At 39.7% G+C, this 19,262-nt stretch overlaps 1 protein-coding gene across 2 annotated transcripts; it reads left to right on the top strand.

Annotated features, from left to right (window-relative positions):
- Nucleotides 1–932: 932 nt before the first annotated feature.
- Nucleotides 933–18,727, top strand: arfrp1 (ADP-ribosylation factor related protein 1). Of its 2 annotated transcripts, XM_070958550.1 has the most exons (7): nt 933–1,318; nt 5,225–5,312; nt 5,576–5,658; nt 10,372–10,453; nt 14,723–14,793; nt 15,387–15,487; nt 16,504–18,727. In XM_070958550.1, the coding sequence occupies exons 1-7, from the start codon at nt 1,226–1,228 to the stop codon at nt 16,589–16,591; spliced, it is 606 nt and encodes a 201-aa protein (XP_070814651.1). In that variant the 5' UTR covers nt 933–1,225; the 3' UTR covers nt 16,592–18,727. The 2 variants fall into 2 exon arrangements, with proteins under 2 accessions (XP_070814651.1, XP_070814650.1); XM_070958549.1 differs by lacking the exons at nt 10,372–10,453; nt 14,723–14,793; nt 15,387–15,487; nt 16,504–18,727 and adding an exon at nt 9,019–9,800 and having other exon boundaries at nt 5,576–8,724.
- The last annotated feature ends 535 nt before the right edge of the window (nt 18,728–19,262 follow it).

The raw sequence follows: 19,262 nt of genomic DNA, 5'->3' as shown, positions 1-19,262 counted from the left end.
AAGTGTATGCCCTTTGTTCCCCTGGGGTGTTGTTTTGGCGTTGCACCACCTAGAGTCATGTGTGCCCAGAGCTGGTGAGTCAATTTGTGAGGCGCTCTCTCCATTGTCTTATTTACTATATTTTTTTGTCCGTTCAAAATCACAATATGTTGATATACTGTAATGTAACATGCCAATGAAACATTTGGTCAAGCCTCCATTGATTAACAACTTGTAAATTGAATCTCAAACTGAGTTATTTGACTCGGTGTGTGTGATGCCTGTTTTTCCTCTTTATTCTGAAGGTATGTTAGTTGTCCAATTCAGTTCATTTTTTGATATTTTTTGCACTATAAAAAAAATGAGCTAATGTGGTTAAATTAATTTAATTCTTTCAGACTGTGGAAGATGTGTGGGAAAGATTTAATGCATTTTCATTGCACATTGAATCCTGGGTTTTACGTATGTTGGATTTTGTTTTACACGGTGCACTGTATCTTCACATTAATCTTAATACAGTATGAGCTATGCTGTATATTTTGTGTAATATACAAATATATTGAGCTGTGTGTGTTGGGAGCTGAGTGTTGGAAAGTTGGAGTGTGGCTCGGTGTGTGTGACGCCTGTTTTTCCGCTTTATTCTGAAGATTAAACTCCCATAGATGCTCAACCCCAGTGTGCGTCTCACTTCCTAACTACATATCACAACGCAGAAAAACAGCTGCTACATATGGATCTACTGAATGAGTCATTAACTCACAAGCAGCATCAGCTGCTGACGCCTGTCTTGATGAGTTGATTTCCATCTGGAAGATCAAGTCAGTTTTGTTTTAAGGTACATTAACGTGATTCCGCTCCTTGGATTGCAAAGGAACACAAAGTGGTCTCTGGGAAATGAAGTTTCATTTGAGCGTAGAGCCAGTTAAAGGAACTAAAGGAACCTCATTTCCCACAATTCAGTCGTACTTCCTGGTGAAATTACACGTAGCGTCGCTGCTGTGTTCTAGAGCTAGTTAGAGACGGAAGATAACTACAAACGACGAGTTTTTTTGAATTTCATGCATCTGCGATTATTTTTCACTCGTGTGTAACAACGCGTTTATTTAGTTTCATTACAATGAGGCCACAGTGGCGTGTGTCGTTGTGTTTGGCCTCATATGTAGGCTAAGGTATGTTATCAGGCTAAAATTGGCAGGACTAGTTAGGAGGTACTTGTGTTGTTTACATTTTTATTTTTTTTTTCAAAATGTACACTTTATTATCTGGATTATATAAGTACATGTTCCAAAAGGACGAATACTGCGTTTTGATCCTGGGTTTGGATAACGCTGGAAAAACGGTAAGTGAAGCTAGAGTGTGAATTTGTTAATGTTACAGCTGCGTTAACTCGTTCGACAGTGTTCGTTATTGTGGTCCGTGCTGCCGGCGTCAGCATTGTTTATCTTGTCTCGTCTGTCAGTTTCGTTGTCTCTACTATGTTGAAGAACTGCGGTCAAATGAGCTGTCGTTACCAAAAACCCGGTCAAGACGTCGTTTTGATTCGCATCTCTTCAAACAGAGTTCGGCTAACGGAGACGTTCCAGGTGCTTTGAGTACAACGTTCTGACGGCCCCCCTGCTACCTGAAAACTTCCTAGAATATTTATACAGTTAACTGCAATAATTTCTCACAGTTCACGTACTTTATGAAATAATATCGTGTTATACATCATAAATGAAATACGTCCAGTTTAAAATGTGATGTCACCATAAACCTCCTAATGTGAAAAATGGTGTTTATATCCCCAAAATGCCCAATTATAAAGATCTTTAAATGAAAAGTCAATTTGAACTCTCACTAACCCTTTCTACTGAAACTTTCAGACTTTCCTCTTCCTAATGACCGTGTAACCTCAAGTTGTGAGAATGTTTTTTGAGGAAATTAAAGTCACCTCCAAAATCAAAATACACTTTAACACATCGACAATTGTCGACTCTCATAAAGGTTCTATAGATAGTTCCTTCATATTTAAACTTTAGAAAATACTTTTCTTTAAGAAGTGTTACACCCACTGCAGGTCACTAGCACCAGAAATGACGATTAGCCATGAGGTATAGAAAAGTATTTATTTATTACCAGTAAACTCGGCTTTACAATTATGTTCGATAAGCCATTGTCACACTTAATCTTCTTGCGGTTAATCCCCAGTCAGACTAACCCGGGCAGGGGCTGGAATATGTGAAAAAACACCTTTTCACCCTGTTAACAAGGCTTGTACACGAAATAAATACACTCCAATCCCAAGCTTAAATCGAAGATTTACACACATGCAAAAACAGTTACACTACAGAAGGGTAAACACACCGTAAGCCTGCCGTGACCACCCGACCGGGATCGACCCAATAAGGATAAGTGTTTGAGTGGGGGAAACAAGCCGAACAAAGAAAATCAGACAAACAAACGAAAAACTAAGAAAAATAAAGAACTAGTCCACCCCAGGGGCAATGCCCAGCTCTTTTGCCCGCTACGGGCACACTTGCCGAGGCGGACTAGACAGAACAAAAAAACCCCAAAAAAGAAAATAAAACTAACAAAAACCGTCTCACGGCAAGAGCAGCAAATGGACCACTGATGCCCTGCGAAGGAACAAACACCAATCAACAATTTATTAACCAGACAAAAATACATCTTTAATTTCGACCACATGTTAAAAACTACACTAAAACTAAAACTAACTAACAACTAAAACTTTAAAATACCTGGTACGTCGATCTATTTCGACATCAACTACCAGCCACCTTTAACCCAGCAGGGATTGAAACAGGTCTGAAATACACAGTAAATACAACATATGTTCAAACTAAATAATATAAGACATATAAAAAACACAGAAAGAAAAGCCTACCACTTATTCCTGCATGCCAGCTTTCCCTGCATACCGGCGTGGAATGAGGTGTGCACCAGCCTCACTCCGCCTGAACACCTGCTGCCACCTGTGTTCCTCCTGCAGGTAGCCCTATATATCGCTGACGTGACTAATTAACACACCTCCCCCTTTCCTACTCTATGCCACCCACCACAGAAGTTTCCGGAAAATTTGCTTGTCATAAAGTCCTCCCATAGCCTAATGGTGACGATGGGGCTGACTTCACCCACACTGTGACAGCAGTAAGGTTTAATATTTAATACACTACCCTTCAAAGATATTCTAAACAGAAACTGAATGAAAGTTTTTGCAAACTCTTCATAGAGGATTTATGAAATAAGGCCATAGGTTTGGGATTCATCTATGTTTTATACTGTATGGTAACAGTGGAAGAAGTGGTTCTCCAAATTCTTTACTAGATTGACTTCAAAGCATTTATATTAGTAGCAGGCAAAGCAGCCATGAAAAAGACTCCAGAGCATTTTTCCCTCGTAATGAAACAGTTTTCTGAAAATTAAAATGTGAGAGAATGGTCTTGTGTTAGAATGTATTTTGACCATGGAGGTGCTCTGTCGTATGCAGTAAACCAATGACCATTGACCAGTGACCATTTGTATGAATGGTGAAACATTAGGAAAAAATGAAAGTATAGCAATGAACATTGGGGTGGCTGGTGAGATTAGCTGCAAATTGCTTCAAAGTGGAATAATACATACCATAATACTAGACCTGATAATAGGGGTCATGAATCCAATGGAATTTTCAATAAAGCTCTCGAGGAAAGTGGCTAATGAGATTTCAAATATGACATTTGTTGGAGTGTACAAAGCACTTGATGTTGGAGGTCATTTTCCCTTTGAACAGGATACAGGTGGGATTTTTATCAACCTCTTTATTTGAGCTTTTTTGACAGTGGAAGTAAGTTTGCCTTCAGTTTCTCTCAGGTCACACTCAGGGTTATTCTGAATAGGAATCTTTGGGATTTCTGGCAAGCCTCTGCTTGCGGTTTGGGTAGGTTTCTGTACAAAAATCGTTAATTTGGTTTGGGAAAGGTCATGTTTTGCCTTAAAATATCCAGATTTTTAACCACAAACATGACTCGAAAATGTCCTGAGCACTCATAATACCCAGTAACATAGCCACAAACAACTCAAACAACAGTCTGCTACTTGGCTCGCATAGCTGTTGCCTTTCCTCTCAATTTCTCGAAAACTGTCCAGTAGAACGACTAAGTAGAATCCACTGGGATTGTGAGCCAACCTATTATGGAAACCGTTTCACAGTAGAAAAATTAGGGAATTTCCCATGCATGCGTAAGGTTATATTTGTTTAGATTTTTTCAATTAAGACAGCCTACTGTAAAACACCTTCACACTCTATATTTACTCGAGACTTATTTAATCAAATGTAGTACAGTATAATATACACTACGCGTACTGTTTCAATAGGTATATGAAATGTGAGAAATCATTGCAGTTTTCCTTGTATATCAAATCTTGAGTGAGTCATATGTCCTGGGATACTCCATCCCTACTCCTTTTGCAAACAGCTTATTTGACCATAATATCAGAGTGCAAACCAAACTCTGCTCAAAATCAAGTCAAATCAATGTTTTGTAGTTTTGGCAAAGGGAATGGAATCTCTGTATGCTTTAGCACAGTTAAGGGACACTGTCCAATTTGGCTCACATTCACTACCAATACAGCCCAACCCAACAAGTAACAATAATAACCAGATACAATAATTTTCACCTTTAAGATTCATGTGGTTGGTGGCTTCTTCTACCAAATTTGAAAATGTTCAGTTACAAGTGATCTTACAGTTAAAATTTACTCCAAGCTGGATGTGCTTATGTAGCAATGTGCAATGTACTTGTATATCAAAGTAAAAGTTCTGAAGCCTGACAAAATTTGTAACTTTCACAGTATTAAATGGAGGGACATATTAAAGCAGTGTTTATTGTAGCCTTTCCAAATGGAGGCACAGTAACTAACTTAACTAAAAGCTTATTTATTTGTTTGTTCAGTGACAGCAATGCATTATATTTTATTATCTTATATGAAGATTTGAATAAATTTATCTGTAGAGTAACTTCTAACTACAACTGCTGCATAGATGTAATAGAGTTAAAAGTGGAGTTACATTTTTCTTCCATCTCTGACTGAAACTTAATGAATCAGGAGAGAGTTGTCACTCATTTTGTAACAGGTTAAATACCTTTGCAAGTGTCACCTGCTGTAAGTGTACAGTATGCCTATCAGCCCTTGACATGTCATGTGAATCATTGAATATTAAAATATCTACTTTGATTTGTCTGCATTTCACCATCTCTCTTTGCAGACCTTCCTGGAGCAAACCAAAACAAAGTTCAGTAAGAACTATAAGGGAATGAATTTATCCAAGATCACAACCACAGTTGGCCTGAACAGTAAGTAGATGTTCTGGAATGTCTTCAGCTGTGCTTGTCATGAAGAGTGATCGACTTGTTACTCTAAACAATGACTACCCAGGGTGCAATGATGAATTATACTCTGCTACATTAATCTTTATGAGGGAACGTCATATTATTGCAAGACAAATTGGGACCAGCTCTTTTTCATTCACCTGAAGTCTCTTGTCTTATGATTTCATGTAGGTGCCTGATTCCTCCCACCTCTCTATATTTGACTAATTTCTCACTTTCCTTCACAGTTGGTACAATAGATGTGGGCAAGGCTCGTCTAATGTTCTGGGATCTGGGAGGTCAGGAGGAGCTCCAGTCTCTGTGGGACAAAGTGAGTTAAAAATACAACTCCAACCAGTTCCTGAGGGGAATTCTTCATCAGTCTCATACTGACACACACATTTGTCTTGAAGGTTCTCTTTGTCTTCTCCTGTTTCTAAGACAGAATTTACATATGTAAATATGTATAGGCATTTTCAGATAACCTTCTTAGCATATAACTGCCCAAATCCAGACTCTTTTGAACCTACGTTTGACTCAGAGAAGCATTTGAGATCTTCCTCTAATCAAGTGGTTAACACTTGATCCTGAAGTAAAGACACAACCTCCACATTTTCTTCATTACATCTGTCCCAGTGTCCATGCCTAATTGCACAGTAACCCAATATATCTGTTAATGCAGTAGGCCCAACTGTATGGCCCATCACCCCTTCTGTAAGGTTATTCGAGAACAAAAATGTCTTTATAAACCAGTAATGCCACCCCACAGTTTTTACTAAAAAAAGGAAAAAAGTAGACTGTAAAACCTAAATAAAAACACAATTTCATCATTTTCAAATGAACGGTGTTTATGACAACAGTTCTACAAAGCATTCCTGAGCCCATGTAGTAATAACCTTTATACAATCATGTGTTCACAAAGTGGTGAACCTCGCTCCATCCCTGCTGGTGAGTCTTTCAAGGATGACCCTGGCATGTTGTAGGGTTGTAGAGTAGGAGCTATGAAATATCTGGTCCACCCAGTCTCTCCTAAATTTATCTCTGAGTCAATCAAATGGGTCTTTTGTTTAAGGGCCACATGTTAGGATTCAAGGTACGACAAGCATTTTTCCTATTTAACAGGGTTCTGCAATCTATGTGTGTTCCAGTTAATGTATCTTATATAGTAAACCATAACCTGATAGCTTGTATACTCTTAAAAAAATTACCCAGACATTAAAAATACAAAAGCATTTAAGCTATACAGTTCCTATTAGGGCTGCACAATTAATCGTCATCGTATTGTCATCGCGATCTGAAAATGCGCGATCTCCTTATCGCAAAAGGCAACGAAATTGACGATAATCGCGATCGGCCACTGTCTATTGGGCACAGCCCTAGTGCGGGTGCAGCTCAGTCATACACGCTTGCCCAGAGGTACAACTATGGCTAGCCAACCACAAGCCTCATTTCATGCTTTCCGTAGATCGACAGCGGAATCCAACCAATCACAATCATCCCCTTGAGTAAAGCAGGAAGAGTGTTACACAAGCCACCACGACGCGGAGAAATTGAAAAGAGGAGAAATGAATGAGGAAGAGAACGGCGGCCCGGAAGGTAACACCGGGGTAGAGTTAGTGGCGAAAAGGAAATCAACGTCCATTGTTTGGAGATATTTCGGGTTTACCAAGGAGGATGTAGAACAGAGAGATGTGCTGTGTAGGTCGTGCCGCACAATTGTTCCTGCGCCGACGGGCAACACTACCAACCTGTTTAATCACCTGGAAAAACACCACAAAGTACTTTTTGAGGAGAGCCAAGCCTTAAAAAAGAGGGCGAAACCCGCCACACCCGCGACATCCTCCTGCCATGACAAGCAGAAGCAAGGTCGGATTGACGATGCATTCAGTGGCATAACGCCATACGAAAAGACGTCCCGCAGGCACCAAGAGATTACAGACGCCATAACGTACCATATCGCAAAGGATATGCTTCCCGTGTATTCAGTCACCAAAGAGGGGTTCAGGAAAATGGTTCGTACGCTTGACAAACGCTACATAATACCGTCTCGAAACCATTTCAGTGATAAGGCCATTCCCAAACTTTACAATGAGACCAAGATGCGTATTGATGGCGAGCTCCGTGACGTTGATTATTTTGCCACAACGACCGACTTGTGGTCCAGCAGAACGACTGAACCGTACATGAGTTTAACTGCCCATTTCATCACAAAGAACTTTGAGTTGAAAACCCGGTGCTTGCAGACTTCATTCTTCCCCGTGGAACACACTGGAGACAACATAGCACTTGAGATGAAAACTGCATTAGCAGACTGGGGCTTGCAGGAGGAACAACAAGTATGCGTGACCACTGACAATGCATCAAACATGATCAAGGCACTGCAAGTCAATGAATGGACGCGACTACAATGCTTTGGGCACAGGCTACACCTGGCAATAGGTACGTTTTGCTGTTATTTTTTTGTAAAAACAATTTTTAAAATAGAAAATGTTTTTTTTGTGTGATATTACAGTTTATTATACCCTGGCAAAGTTGATAGATTGTATTGTTACAATGTGTTCGTTGTGTGAACTTGCAGAAGTAGTGTTTTAATAGACCACTTGCATATTATGTGTGTGGAGGAAGAGAGAGGGGGGTGTGGGTGTAGAGAGAGAGAGAGAGAGAGAGGGGTGTGGGTGTGTGGGGGGAGAGAGAGAGAGAGAAAGAGAGAGGGGGGGGTGGAACAATCTGTGTAAATGTGTGGTTAATTTACATATTTTGTTATGTGTCTTCTTTAGAAAATGCAATGAAAAGTGAAAAGCAGATCAGCCGAACAACTGCCATCTGCAAAAAGTTGGTTTGCCACTTTTCACACAGCTGGAAGAAGAGGGTGGCACTGGAGGAAGCCCAGAAGCGCTTTGAACTTCCAAACCATGGACTCATCACTGAGTGCCAAACTCGATGGGGGTCCAGGCTAGCCATGATTGACAGGATCCTGGAGCAGAAGAAAGCACTGGCAGAGGTCCTCTCAGAGGACACAAAAACACGACACCTAGTCCTAGGTTATCAGGAGCTAGATGTACTGGAGTCAGTCAGCAGTGCACTGGGACCACTCCTTGAGTTCACAGATGCTCTGTCAGGGGAAGAATATGTTAGTGTCTCACACCTGAAGCCAGTACTGCGCCTTTTCAACACGACCCTCTTGGCACCAAAGGAGGATGACACTGACATGACTAAATCTTTGAAAAAGAAAATATTAGAATACTTGAATAGCAAGTATGAAGATGATGTGACACAGGAGCTACTGGATGTGGCATCCTTCTTAGACCCAAGATACAAGACCCAGTACATCAGTGAAGACAACGTCCCCATCATCAAATCCAGACTGGTGAAAGAGATGAAGACGCTGGAACTCAAGGTAAATATAATGATTAGAATGGAATGTATGAAATAGAAAACTGTTCTCAATAGAATTAAACAATTTTAAAAATGTAGAAATGTTAAATGATGTTTTAAAATGTAATAATGCAAGGTATTATCTTACATTTCAGTAAATGGTTAAATGTACTGTATGGTACACTGGGCTGAACATTGTGGTCTTCATACAGTAATGATCATCATTATTATGATGTTGTTGTGTATTATAATATTTCAACATAAAAATAATTAAATTGCTTTCTTCTTTTTGTCTATTCTTTTGTCTATATTTTAGAGGTCTGGGGGCATCAGAGTGGAAGAGCCAGAAGTTCCACTCCCACCCACCAAAAAGAAGAAGACCTTAGCAAGCTTCCTCAAAAGTCCCACTGCCAGTGCAACTGCTTCAGTTGATCCCACTGCTACCATAGAAGCTGAGCTGAACAGTTATCTGCTGGCCAAGCCACTGGACATGGACGAGGACCCGCTTCTGTGGTGGAAGAAATACCAGGAGAACTATCCCCGGCTCATTGACATGGCAAGGAAATATTTGTGTGTGCCAGCCACCAGCTCTCCCTCGGAGAGAGTCTTCAGCGCAGGGGGCAATATTGTCAGTTGTGAGAGGTCCTGTCTGGCACCAGACATGGTTAATAAGCTGGTGTTCCTTGCAAAAAATCTGTAGAAGTTGTGCACAGATATTAATGCACAAATTGCACACATTAATACAGTACAATAAGAGGTACTGATTCTCTACAGTAACATGTTGGACTGTTGCATACACCTACCTCTATTGTGAATGTGAAAATGAAGATTATTGTTTACTTGCACTGTCCTATACAATACTGATTCTCTACATGTTGGACCGTTGCACTACTGTTCTGATGAGTAAAATACAGGTATTTAGATTGGGCTGTTGCACTAATGTTCTGATGAGTAAAATATTTAGTTTGGACTGTTGCACTAATATTCTGATAGTAAATGTAACTTTATACATTTGTGCTGTTTTGCATAGCACGTGCACTGTTGCTGTTGTACAGCAGAGGTCTGTTCAGATCAATAAAAATGCACTTTTCCAAATCCATTTGGTATTATTGAAGAATGCTTAGTTTTCACTGTTTCTACAGTTAAAATATCAAATAATAATATACATATCGTATCGTATCGAAATCGTGATATCTGGCAGAAATATCGTGATATGAATTTTTGTCCATATCGTGCAGCCCTAGTTCCTATATCTTTCTGGGTAAACCGAAAGACAAATTGAAGCTGCAACTCTGACAATATGAAAAGAATTCTCTTAAAAATTTCGAGGTAATCTGTTTATCCCATTGGGAACTTTGGTTTATGCAACCATGTTCTTCAGCAGTCCCTCAGAACTCCCAAATATTTGTATATTTTTATTTTTGTATATTTGTATATTTTTATTTGTTTTCTCATAATTTTCTGCATCAAATCTTGAAAATCTCAGATTTTTTTCCTATTGTTGGCCCTAACATTTTAGTGCTTTCCTTCAGCAGTTGGAGCAAAAGGGAATTGGAAGCTATCATTGTCATCTTGATGACACACAGTCACTCAGCTGTGATGCTATTGGTTAGTTCAGCTGATGACCCTGCTGTGATGTCCTTTTTGTATTCTTCATGTTTTTATTCAGTACTATGCTGAGTCCCATGGAGTCATCTATGTGATAGATTCAACTGATGAAGAGCGCCTGTCAGAATCAAAGGAGGCCTTTGGTGAGTAACACACTCTGCAACCCTACACTTTGGAATGTGAGTGTGTGTACCTATATTTAAAACAACCCTTCAAGGAGGGGTTCAGTTTTTCAAGTCTGTCGTCAAGATTCAATACTTTTTTGCCATTTCAGCATAGTTGATAGGAATTTGTTTTTGAGCTTCCTCAGAACAATAACAACAAGAACCCTACCTCACTTAAGAAATAGTGTACAAGTAAATTGATTAATACTTAATCACATAAAACATTTAAAACAAGCATTCCCATGGAGATACTAACCCATTGCATGCATACCCTTACAGTGTCTTACAGACAGGAATAATTGCAGCACTTAAATGATTTAAGAGTTGAAGGCACAGAGGCTTCTGGGTGGATGCTGTTGCAGAATCAGGCTGTCCTGATTCTAAAAGTTTTAGTCTTTTAAAAGAAGGGAGGAAATGAAAATGATGGTTAGCGGTGTGAAGAATAGCAGGGTCATGAAGAATATTGCAGCGTTTCCTCTAGGATTTTTTTCAGCAGCGGGGGCAGGCTCTCCGGGGAGCCGTGGCGGCGTAAACAAATGACACTTGACTGCAGATTTTATTTTTACAACCTTTTTATTGAATGGCCAGTTGTTGAAAATTGCTTTTTAAAGGCTGTGTGTGTGTGTGTGTGTGTGTGTGTGTGTGTGTGTGTGTGTGTGTGTGTGTGTGTGTGTGTGTGTGTGTGTGTGTGTGTGTGTGTGTGTGTGTGTGTGTGTAACCCCCGCTCCTCCCCCTCCTGCTCAGTGCGTACACACTGAAACCACCACACATCATGTAGTTGACCAATCACATGTGGCTTGAATGGGAAAAAAAGTCAAAAAAAAAAAAAAAAAAACCCAAAGCAGCTCCCGCTTCGGCTCCCAGGCAGGAGCCTGCTCCGATCATTCACTTTCAAAGAGCGGCTCTGAGAGCCGTTTTGTTCATGACCAACACATCACTACTGACTAGCGTCATCCTCATCAGCTGTCTTTCTCTTCTTAGAGAAATATTTGAACAAGCTCATCTGAAAATGCAGTCAGCAGTTACATCATGGCGTGTAGATATTAGCTTAATGCTATCAGTAAGTTTACTCACGTTTGCGACACTGAGTTGGCACCAGGCCCAAATACCTATATGTTACATAACATTAGCTGGCCATCAATATTTTGCGAATGTCTATTTAACTTGTAAAATCTATGAGTTACCTTAAGCTAATAAGTCATCTTTTTCTCTGGTAAGTCACTGCCCTATTTTCCAAGACGACACTCTTCTGACTCTCTGAACTGGTGCCTGGGTGCTTGATGTGATGTCACTTTCAAGGCCGTGCTCTTGCAAGTAATTGACGTCGGACTCTGCTGTGAAGGTGGAGACATGCGGTGGTGGTGTATTTGCGATTTAAAAAAATAAATAAAAAATTTGAGGAGCAGCGGCTAGCACTGTATTGTATCCTGAAGGGATGTTCGCTCCTTGGCTAGGATTTTTGATGCTGTCTGTACCATTTTTGTCCATACATTTTCTGTCTTGTGCTGAGGTCTTTCCAGACCACAGTAGTCCCAAAGGTGAACTGGTGAAAGGTTGTGTAGCACTTTTTTAGTCTTACTGACCACTAAAAGTGATTTAAAACACAGGTCAGCATTAACACACACATTCATTCACTGGTGGCAGAGGCTACCTTGCAAGGTGCCATGTGCTTATCAAGAGCGATAATTCGCAGATGCTCACTCACAGATAGCACAGCATCAGGAACAATTTGGGTGTTCCTTTATACAAACTGCTTTGCAGTCACCTTATCAGTTATGATAACAGATTTTAAGGTGACGGATCTGAAGTCATTTAGATTTTTCTGCCATATGAACAATAACCCCAGACTTAAAACATACTGGGAGTGTTTGCTCTAAAAGAGAGAAATCAGAGTTAGAATAAGGTCAAATCCCATTTGCATAGCATTTCAGGGTGGTGGCTGAGATGAAGTCAGGGCCAAGTTGTGTTAAAGTAACATTCAAATGACTGCCAGGACCCAAGGTTTCCCAGCAGAACACTGCATTGTAGCAAGATGATCAGTGTTATTCCTGGACCCTGTCAGTGGCTGTAATGTTGTGGCTCGTCAGTGTAAGTGACGGGGGCAAAATCGACAGTCCTTGTTTTGTGCAAAAACATATTCCACAGTTTGCCTAAAGCTTATATGAGTATTTAGCAGTCTGAGTCTGCCAAATCAGAATATAATGTAAGCTTGAGTCTTTTTAGTGTTAAATTGCCTCTTTGTGTTTCCCAGGCCAGTGTCTGTGTTGAGCTGCAGTGGAGGGACAGTAACAAAAGATGTTTGGTACTTTTGCTGATCTCCATTTGATTTGATTAACTCAGGGTGCTGAAGCCTCATCATAGCTTCAGATAAACTTGGTACAATGGTATAATATAATTACTTTTAAATAACTATAGAATTTTTATTGCCCAAAACAAAGACTTTGGATTTTGTCAATCATCACTTGCGCTGAACGAGCAATAAGGTCCATCGTGTAGCATTTAAGGCATCTATTGGCAGAAATGCAATGTAATAGCTATGTTTTCTTTAGTGTGTAATCATCTGGAATAAGAATCAGATTTTCATCATCTTAGAATGGGCTCTTTGTATCTGCAGGGGGAGCAGGTCCTCCTCCACGCAGTCTGCCATGTTGCACTGCCATGTTTCTACAGGAGCCCAGAACAGACAAACCAAACACTGGTTCTAGAGAGTTCCTTTTAGAGAAGGGTGAGCGAGGGGTCTGCAACCTCACCACTAGATGGCACTAAATTCTACACACTGGTCCTTTAACGGCCAGTTTAAAGAGGAAAATGATTACAGCAAGCAACAACCTGTTTCAATGTTTAGATATTATTTTAACACGGACTTGAACTATCCTTTAGATATAGTCAGACTTAGGGCTGGGTAATAAAACGATAATGATATGTCTCGTGATAGACACGTAATCAAGATCAATAAAAAATGCGTTCAATAAAACATTTGGTAATTTTTTTCTTCTTCGGAAGAAACAGCAAGGTTGGTTGCATTAACAAAGGCACTTGCTCTCAGGTAACCAAGCAATGCAGGGAGTAATTGCTGATCAGTGGGAGAGACACACTAACACGCCAATCACGTAACAGTATCAAGTTCTGTTGCGCCATCTCGTTGTCTCGTGTTTGATGCTTTGCGAAGAGTAAGATGAGAAATAGAAAGCGCTGCAGCGAGCAAGGAAATTGTCGATAAAACAGGGAAAGTCAGCTCTCCAGTACGGAGTTTTTTGGATTTTACAAGTCGGACCGTAGTCAGACCAATGTGGTCTGTAACTTATGCAAGACTGTCGTCCCCACCAAGACCGGTAACACCACAAACTTGTTTAACCACGTTAGCCGCGCTCACTCTTTGAAGCGCAGCCGTATTCGCCAATGTTCAACAACATCTACAACCGCAGCACCACCGCACAAGCAGCAGACCACCATGCAGAGGTATCTGCTTCAGTGCCTGATGACAAATCATCTAAAAGGCACGAAGACATAACGGAGGCAGCGGCATATGATATAGCTAAAGTCATGCTTCCGCTGAGCACTGACGAGAAGCCAGGTTATAAACATCTCTTACACGTGTTTTTTGTTGTTGTTTTTTTTTTTGTTAACACACTTGCAAGAAAAATATAATTGAATAGTTCATGCATGTTTAGAGTAAGAAGAGTGACTAAAGTTATTCATGTGACTAGGCTGGTTTTATAGTTCAATCAATCTTATTGTACTGTCCATCATGTTTGTTTACAGATGTCAAGTCTACCTCAGTTTCTGCTATGTTTACAAAACACTGCACATATTTGAAAACATTTTATTCGGCAGAAGGTGAATCAGCTTGTGAACTTCCTGCACTAAACCTGCAAAAAAAAAAAGTTCTCAGGTTTCTCTCTGTTTACATTTTTACACTTTCATTTACATTTATTATTTGACTGTTCCTTTCTGCCCAGCCCTAGTCAGACTTCTGTCTGTCATTTTCTGAAATGGATTGAGACTCAACTCCTCTAAAATAATGCCATTATGGCTGACAGGCTTATGTCTGCTTTGACATTCAAACCTTCAAACAAAACAGTAGCATTAGTGTTTCACTGCTTTCTTCACACTACTTCTTCAGTGTGACATAACAGGGAATTGGCAAAAAGCCTTTAGCAGAAGCTAATTGATTGTGGCTATTCTGTGATGATAGAAACACTGCTTTGCTAGTTGTTGAATCAATCATTTAACTCTCATCTCCTCCAGAGAAAATGATCAGCAGTGAGGCGTTAGAAGGCGTCCCTCTCCTTGTGCTGGCCAACAAGCAGGACATACCGGTCTGTGTGATCTTTTTAACTTTGCTAACACCATGTTCAGGATAATGCTTTTTCTTTGAAAACACAAATTATTCTCTGTGTTTTGACCTTCCAAAGTGTCTGGTCTTGTGCTCTGATGGTATCAATTGAAGGAGTACATGCAGACACAGCAAATGTTCTGATTTGCATATTTATTTTTAACCAACATGATTCAACCACTGGCCTGGAGCTCAGTGCTCTGTTTAAAACTATGAGGGCTGAGAAGAGTCCTGACTGCTCTTTGTGCTGCTGGTGTCATCCTGATATGTCAGCACAGCAAACAAACTGCTGCATTGAAAGAAAGCAGGCAAGAATATTTGTGTGCTCTTTCTTTGTCAGTGAAAATAAACAGAGATTTAGGCCAAGTCTTAATTTTTCAAAGCGCATTTTGATCTTTATTTTTTTATCAGCACTGCTGTAGATACTCACAGTGTTTAATGACGTAAGCAAATTGAACAGCTCTTCCTTCCACACTAAGCTAGCATTTTATTGATAACTTGTTTGAATCATGTATCAAACAATAATGCCAAACATCCTCAGCCTTCAGTGATGTCTTGTGTCTGCTCTCTTCTCAGAACTGTTTGTCAGTTCCGGACATTAAAACAGCCTTCAGTGATTCTGCTCCGAAGATTGGCAAGAGAGATTGTTTAGTCCAGCCTTGTACTGCCCTCACAGGGTAAGACTGCTACTGTGTTTAATGGTACACTGAATGTGTGCAACAACAGCAACCTATCAAATACAGTCTTTTCTTTTTGAAGCTTATGTTCAATTCCTGAAGTAGAAGCTAATCAGACAGTATTTTTATGTTGCTACTGGAGTGGATTCAATCATATTGTACAGACAGTCATGTTGGTGTGCTTTGAGTTTATGCTCACATCTTTTACAGGCATTAATTGAACAATGCCTGTACAAAACCCTTTGGAAAAAAATCACAGTGATAATATTGCATTCAAGGTTATCTCCCATTGAAGTCATGATAAATAAATACATTACTGATGTGTGTGGATCCACCCAGAAAATCTAAGAAATGCAAGACAATTTAGGTGTCATAAAAAACAAAAAACAAAAATAAATGAATAAATGAAGTACTTCTGGTAATTCATGGTAATTCTGATTTACTGTGAGGATTTTTGTAGAATCGTGTATATCCATGTACAAACATTCAGTTTGGTTTCCATGGTGGAAATGGCTAGTTAAGCTAAGTTATGAGTATATTGAATTCAGGTACCACTTTTACTTTTACTACCATTTTTTTTCTTAATATATCTTACTTATTCATAGTGTTTACCAACTGCATACTGCTTTTATTTTTCATGCAGTCATGCTGAATAATAGAACACAGGCATCCGTTAAATGAACTACTGAACTTCATGAAATGAGACATTAAGTTGCCATAGTGGACACATTTGCTTATTTGGAGCTGCTGTGTGCTGTGTTGAACTGAAATTTGACAGTTAAACTTCTGTTAATCTAGGATGAGGTTCATGATAGGAATAGCTGAGATTGCTGGGAATGAAACTCACACAGCTTGTTGTACCAGCACAGACCACTGTACCACACCACCATAAACCTCAAGGCCTTGGTGTTAAAAGTGCTTTGCCATCTTGATCTAAGGGGTGTTCCTTTTTGATGGACTTGGTCAGAAGGAATTTAAAATACTACTGAATGACTTACTTATTTGCTTTGATACAGGGATGGAGTGAACGAGGGCATTGAGTGGATGGTGAAGTGTGTGGTCAGAAACATTCACCGGCCACCCAGACAGAAGGACATCATGTAAGAAGTCATCAGCGCTCCTGACTATTCTTTTGGACTGTCATTTCTCCTCTAAGACATTCCATGTAAACCTTGGAGCTGGTTCTGCTCTCTCCTCGTGTTTGCTGTCACCTTGAACAGTTTCTGCTTTTAGGGGTCTGACAGTACTTTAGTCACCAAGTATAATTTAAGATGTGCTTTGAACGGATGTCTGTTCCACTCTGTGTGCTTTTTGAAGCAGTGTTATGGTTTCTCCTGCTTCATGTGTGAGGAGCAGCCCCAGTCTGTGGTGCTGGCTGGGGCTGCTGCTGCTGTGTCTGCATGGAGCTTCACTGACTGACACCCTGCACTATGATCACAACAGCACATGAACCTCAGTTCTCACATGAAGTATACAAAACTGCAAAATGGTGGTTCTCTGTTGGTTCACAGTATCAGATTAACTAAACTGTTTTTAGGCCATGTTTTTAAAGTTGGACTGAAATTTGAATTCTCTGGCCTGTTAAAGTTTATAAGCTGTGTGTTGTCAGCTTCCATGGTGCTTTACTGACTGCAGAATGTCATACTACCTGTGAACACTGAAACAAGGTGTTTGTGGCCCACATAAGCAGAAGTATCACTCTAGAAAAGGTTGATGGAGATGGCAAAATTTGAAACAACTTCCTCAATTTCACAGTGTTTCTACACATTTTACTCATTAATGCTCATGATGGGAGATGGAAACACCTTTTGAATACAATACGATTAAAATGTCTCCTCATCGCTCCACACAGATCGGATGTAGTCTTCTCACTTCGATACATGAAACAAACAGAAATGTAATTTTTCTACATTTTGTTTCACTGTTTGAGGTTTGACTGGTGCTCTTTCATTTATGACATCTTGTTGCGCTCTCTTCTGCTGTGGTTATTGTTTTTCAACTAGACAACTAGACTGTGCCAGCTGCTGCTTATCTTGATGAACCAACTCATTGCTTAACGGTAGTGGATGGAAACATTTTCTTGAAATTTGGTTCAAATTTGTGATACATTTGGACAGAAACCCAGCCATAGTGTTAGCTAACAACCTCTAACAGCTTAATCGGTCTGTTCCTGTACAGTATTAAGCATTTGTGAGGAGCATTTTCATTCAATAAGCGAAAGCTAGTTAGCTGATTGTCACTAGAACTCACGTTAGTTTTGTTACTTCACCGGCCACTGGCTTTCTGTCAGACTCCTGCTGAAATCATAGATAGTTAAGCAAATCTGCTCACTATATTTAGTGTCTGCTTGCACAGATGTTGCACCAATCAAATTACAGTTCTGACATCATCAGTGAGACACCAAACATTTGTGCACCCGGACAGTGCCAATGTAGTTTTAGCTGCAGCAAGACAAATGAAACTCCATCAAGGACACTTAAAATTATTTCTCAGAAAAAGTGAATTTTAATTTCAGTTCAACTTTCAGGTTTGGACTCTCCAGTCTGAACACTGCCTCCACAGAACGAGGAAGTTTCACTTCCATGTTAATTTAATATCTTACTCGTCTTCTTTTTGAATACTTACAACTATTATAAGGTCAATTCGTGATAGGTAAATGAAAACCAATGACGTCATTTTGAAGGGATAGTGACGTTGTCGTGACTTTGAAGAACTTTCTTGTGGCAGCTGTGTCGTTTGAGAGTTCAGATCTGAATAATGTGAGCTAGTGCTGTGAGCTTTTCCCCTAAGAGGAAAACTTTTATTTTTTTATGGTTTTCTTCATTGTTTTGTTCATAGCAGAAGGTATTTCAGTGGGGCTCAATTCACAGCACCAGAGTCTTTACAGACTTGTGTGAGTGCTACATATATGATTCAACAACAACTGTTTTTGAGGTTTCTTGATGTTACCTATATATCCTCTAACCTCTGTAAAACAGTCACAATTTGATCTAAAATAAACCTTTTTTTATTGACTTTGGAGATGTTGATCAGAATTGGGACATATTGAGACACTACAGCTTGTTGGGTAACTGCACAGTAAAAGCTAAATGCACAGAGTGTGCTGAACACACTGAGAAATCTTTCTGACCTCTGCTGAATCACGGTATACCAGCAGTTTAACTTGGGATGTATGAAGTGGTCAAAAAACAGACGTGATGTCTTCTGTCATATGGAAGGTGATAATAAATTTCTGATTTCAAAGAAAGAAATTGTCATGTTTCAATTTGACATAGCTTGACATGAATATGTCCTGCTTACAGTGCTCACATTGACCCTCACAACCTGATCCAGGACTGTCCATCAGGCTATGGAAGCTAATGACATTATCATTAACTAGATGGGGTTTTTTGTTTGTTTTTGTTTAACTGCAATCGATTGAGTGGAAATGTGAAATTTCATTATACTAGGTATTCCAGCAGGACAAATATCAGCTTGTGTCATCATGTACAGCTGTTCAGTCTGTGGTATTTTGTACTGTGTTTTAACAGCAGTTGTTTACTATTGATGCACATATAATTATTTCAGTAACAGTGAAGTCAAGGATGCAAAAAGCTCAATTGTCAGTGACTCCAATACCATTAACCTGGAATACACTATATTCACATGGCAGCTTTTTGCATTTGATGTCACACTTATATCGGCAGCTTTTATCAGAAGGGGAATATTGTGCTGTTGTTGTTCCTAGTTATGTTACAGGTTGTGTGGACATGGAACTTGACGAAGCTTTATCATT

Source organism: Chaetodon trifascialis, chromosome 3 (genome assembly GCF_039877785.1).
Source record: "Chaetodon trifascialis isolate fChaTrf1 chromosome 3, fChaTrf1.hap1, whole genome shotgun sequence".
Taxonomy (NCBI): domain Eukaryota; kingdom Metazoa; phylum Chordata; class Actinopteri; order Chaetodontiformes; family Chaetodontidae; genus Chaetodon; species Chaetodon trifascialis.
The sequence above is the reverse complement of the archived record's forward strand: the minus strand, read 5'-3'. Positions and strand labels throughout refer to the sequence as shown.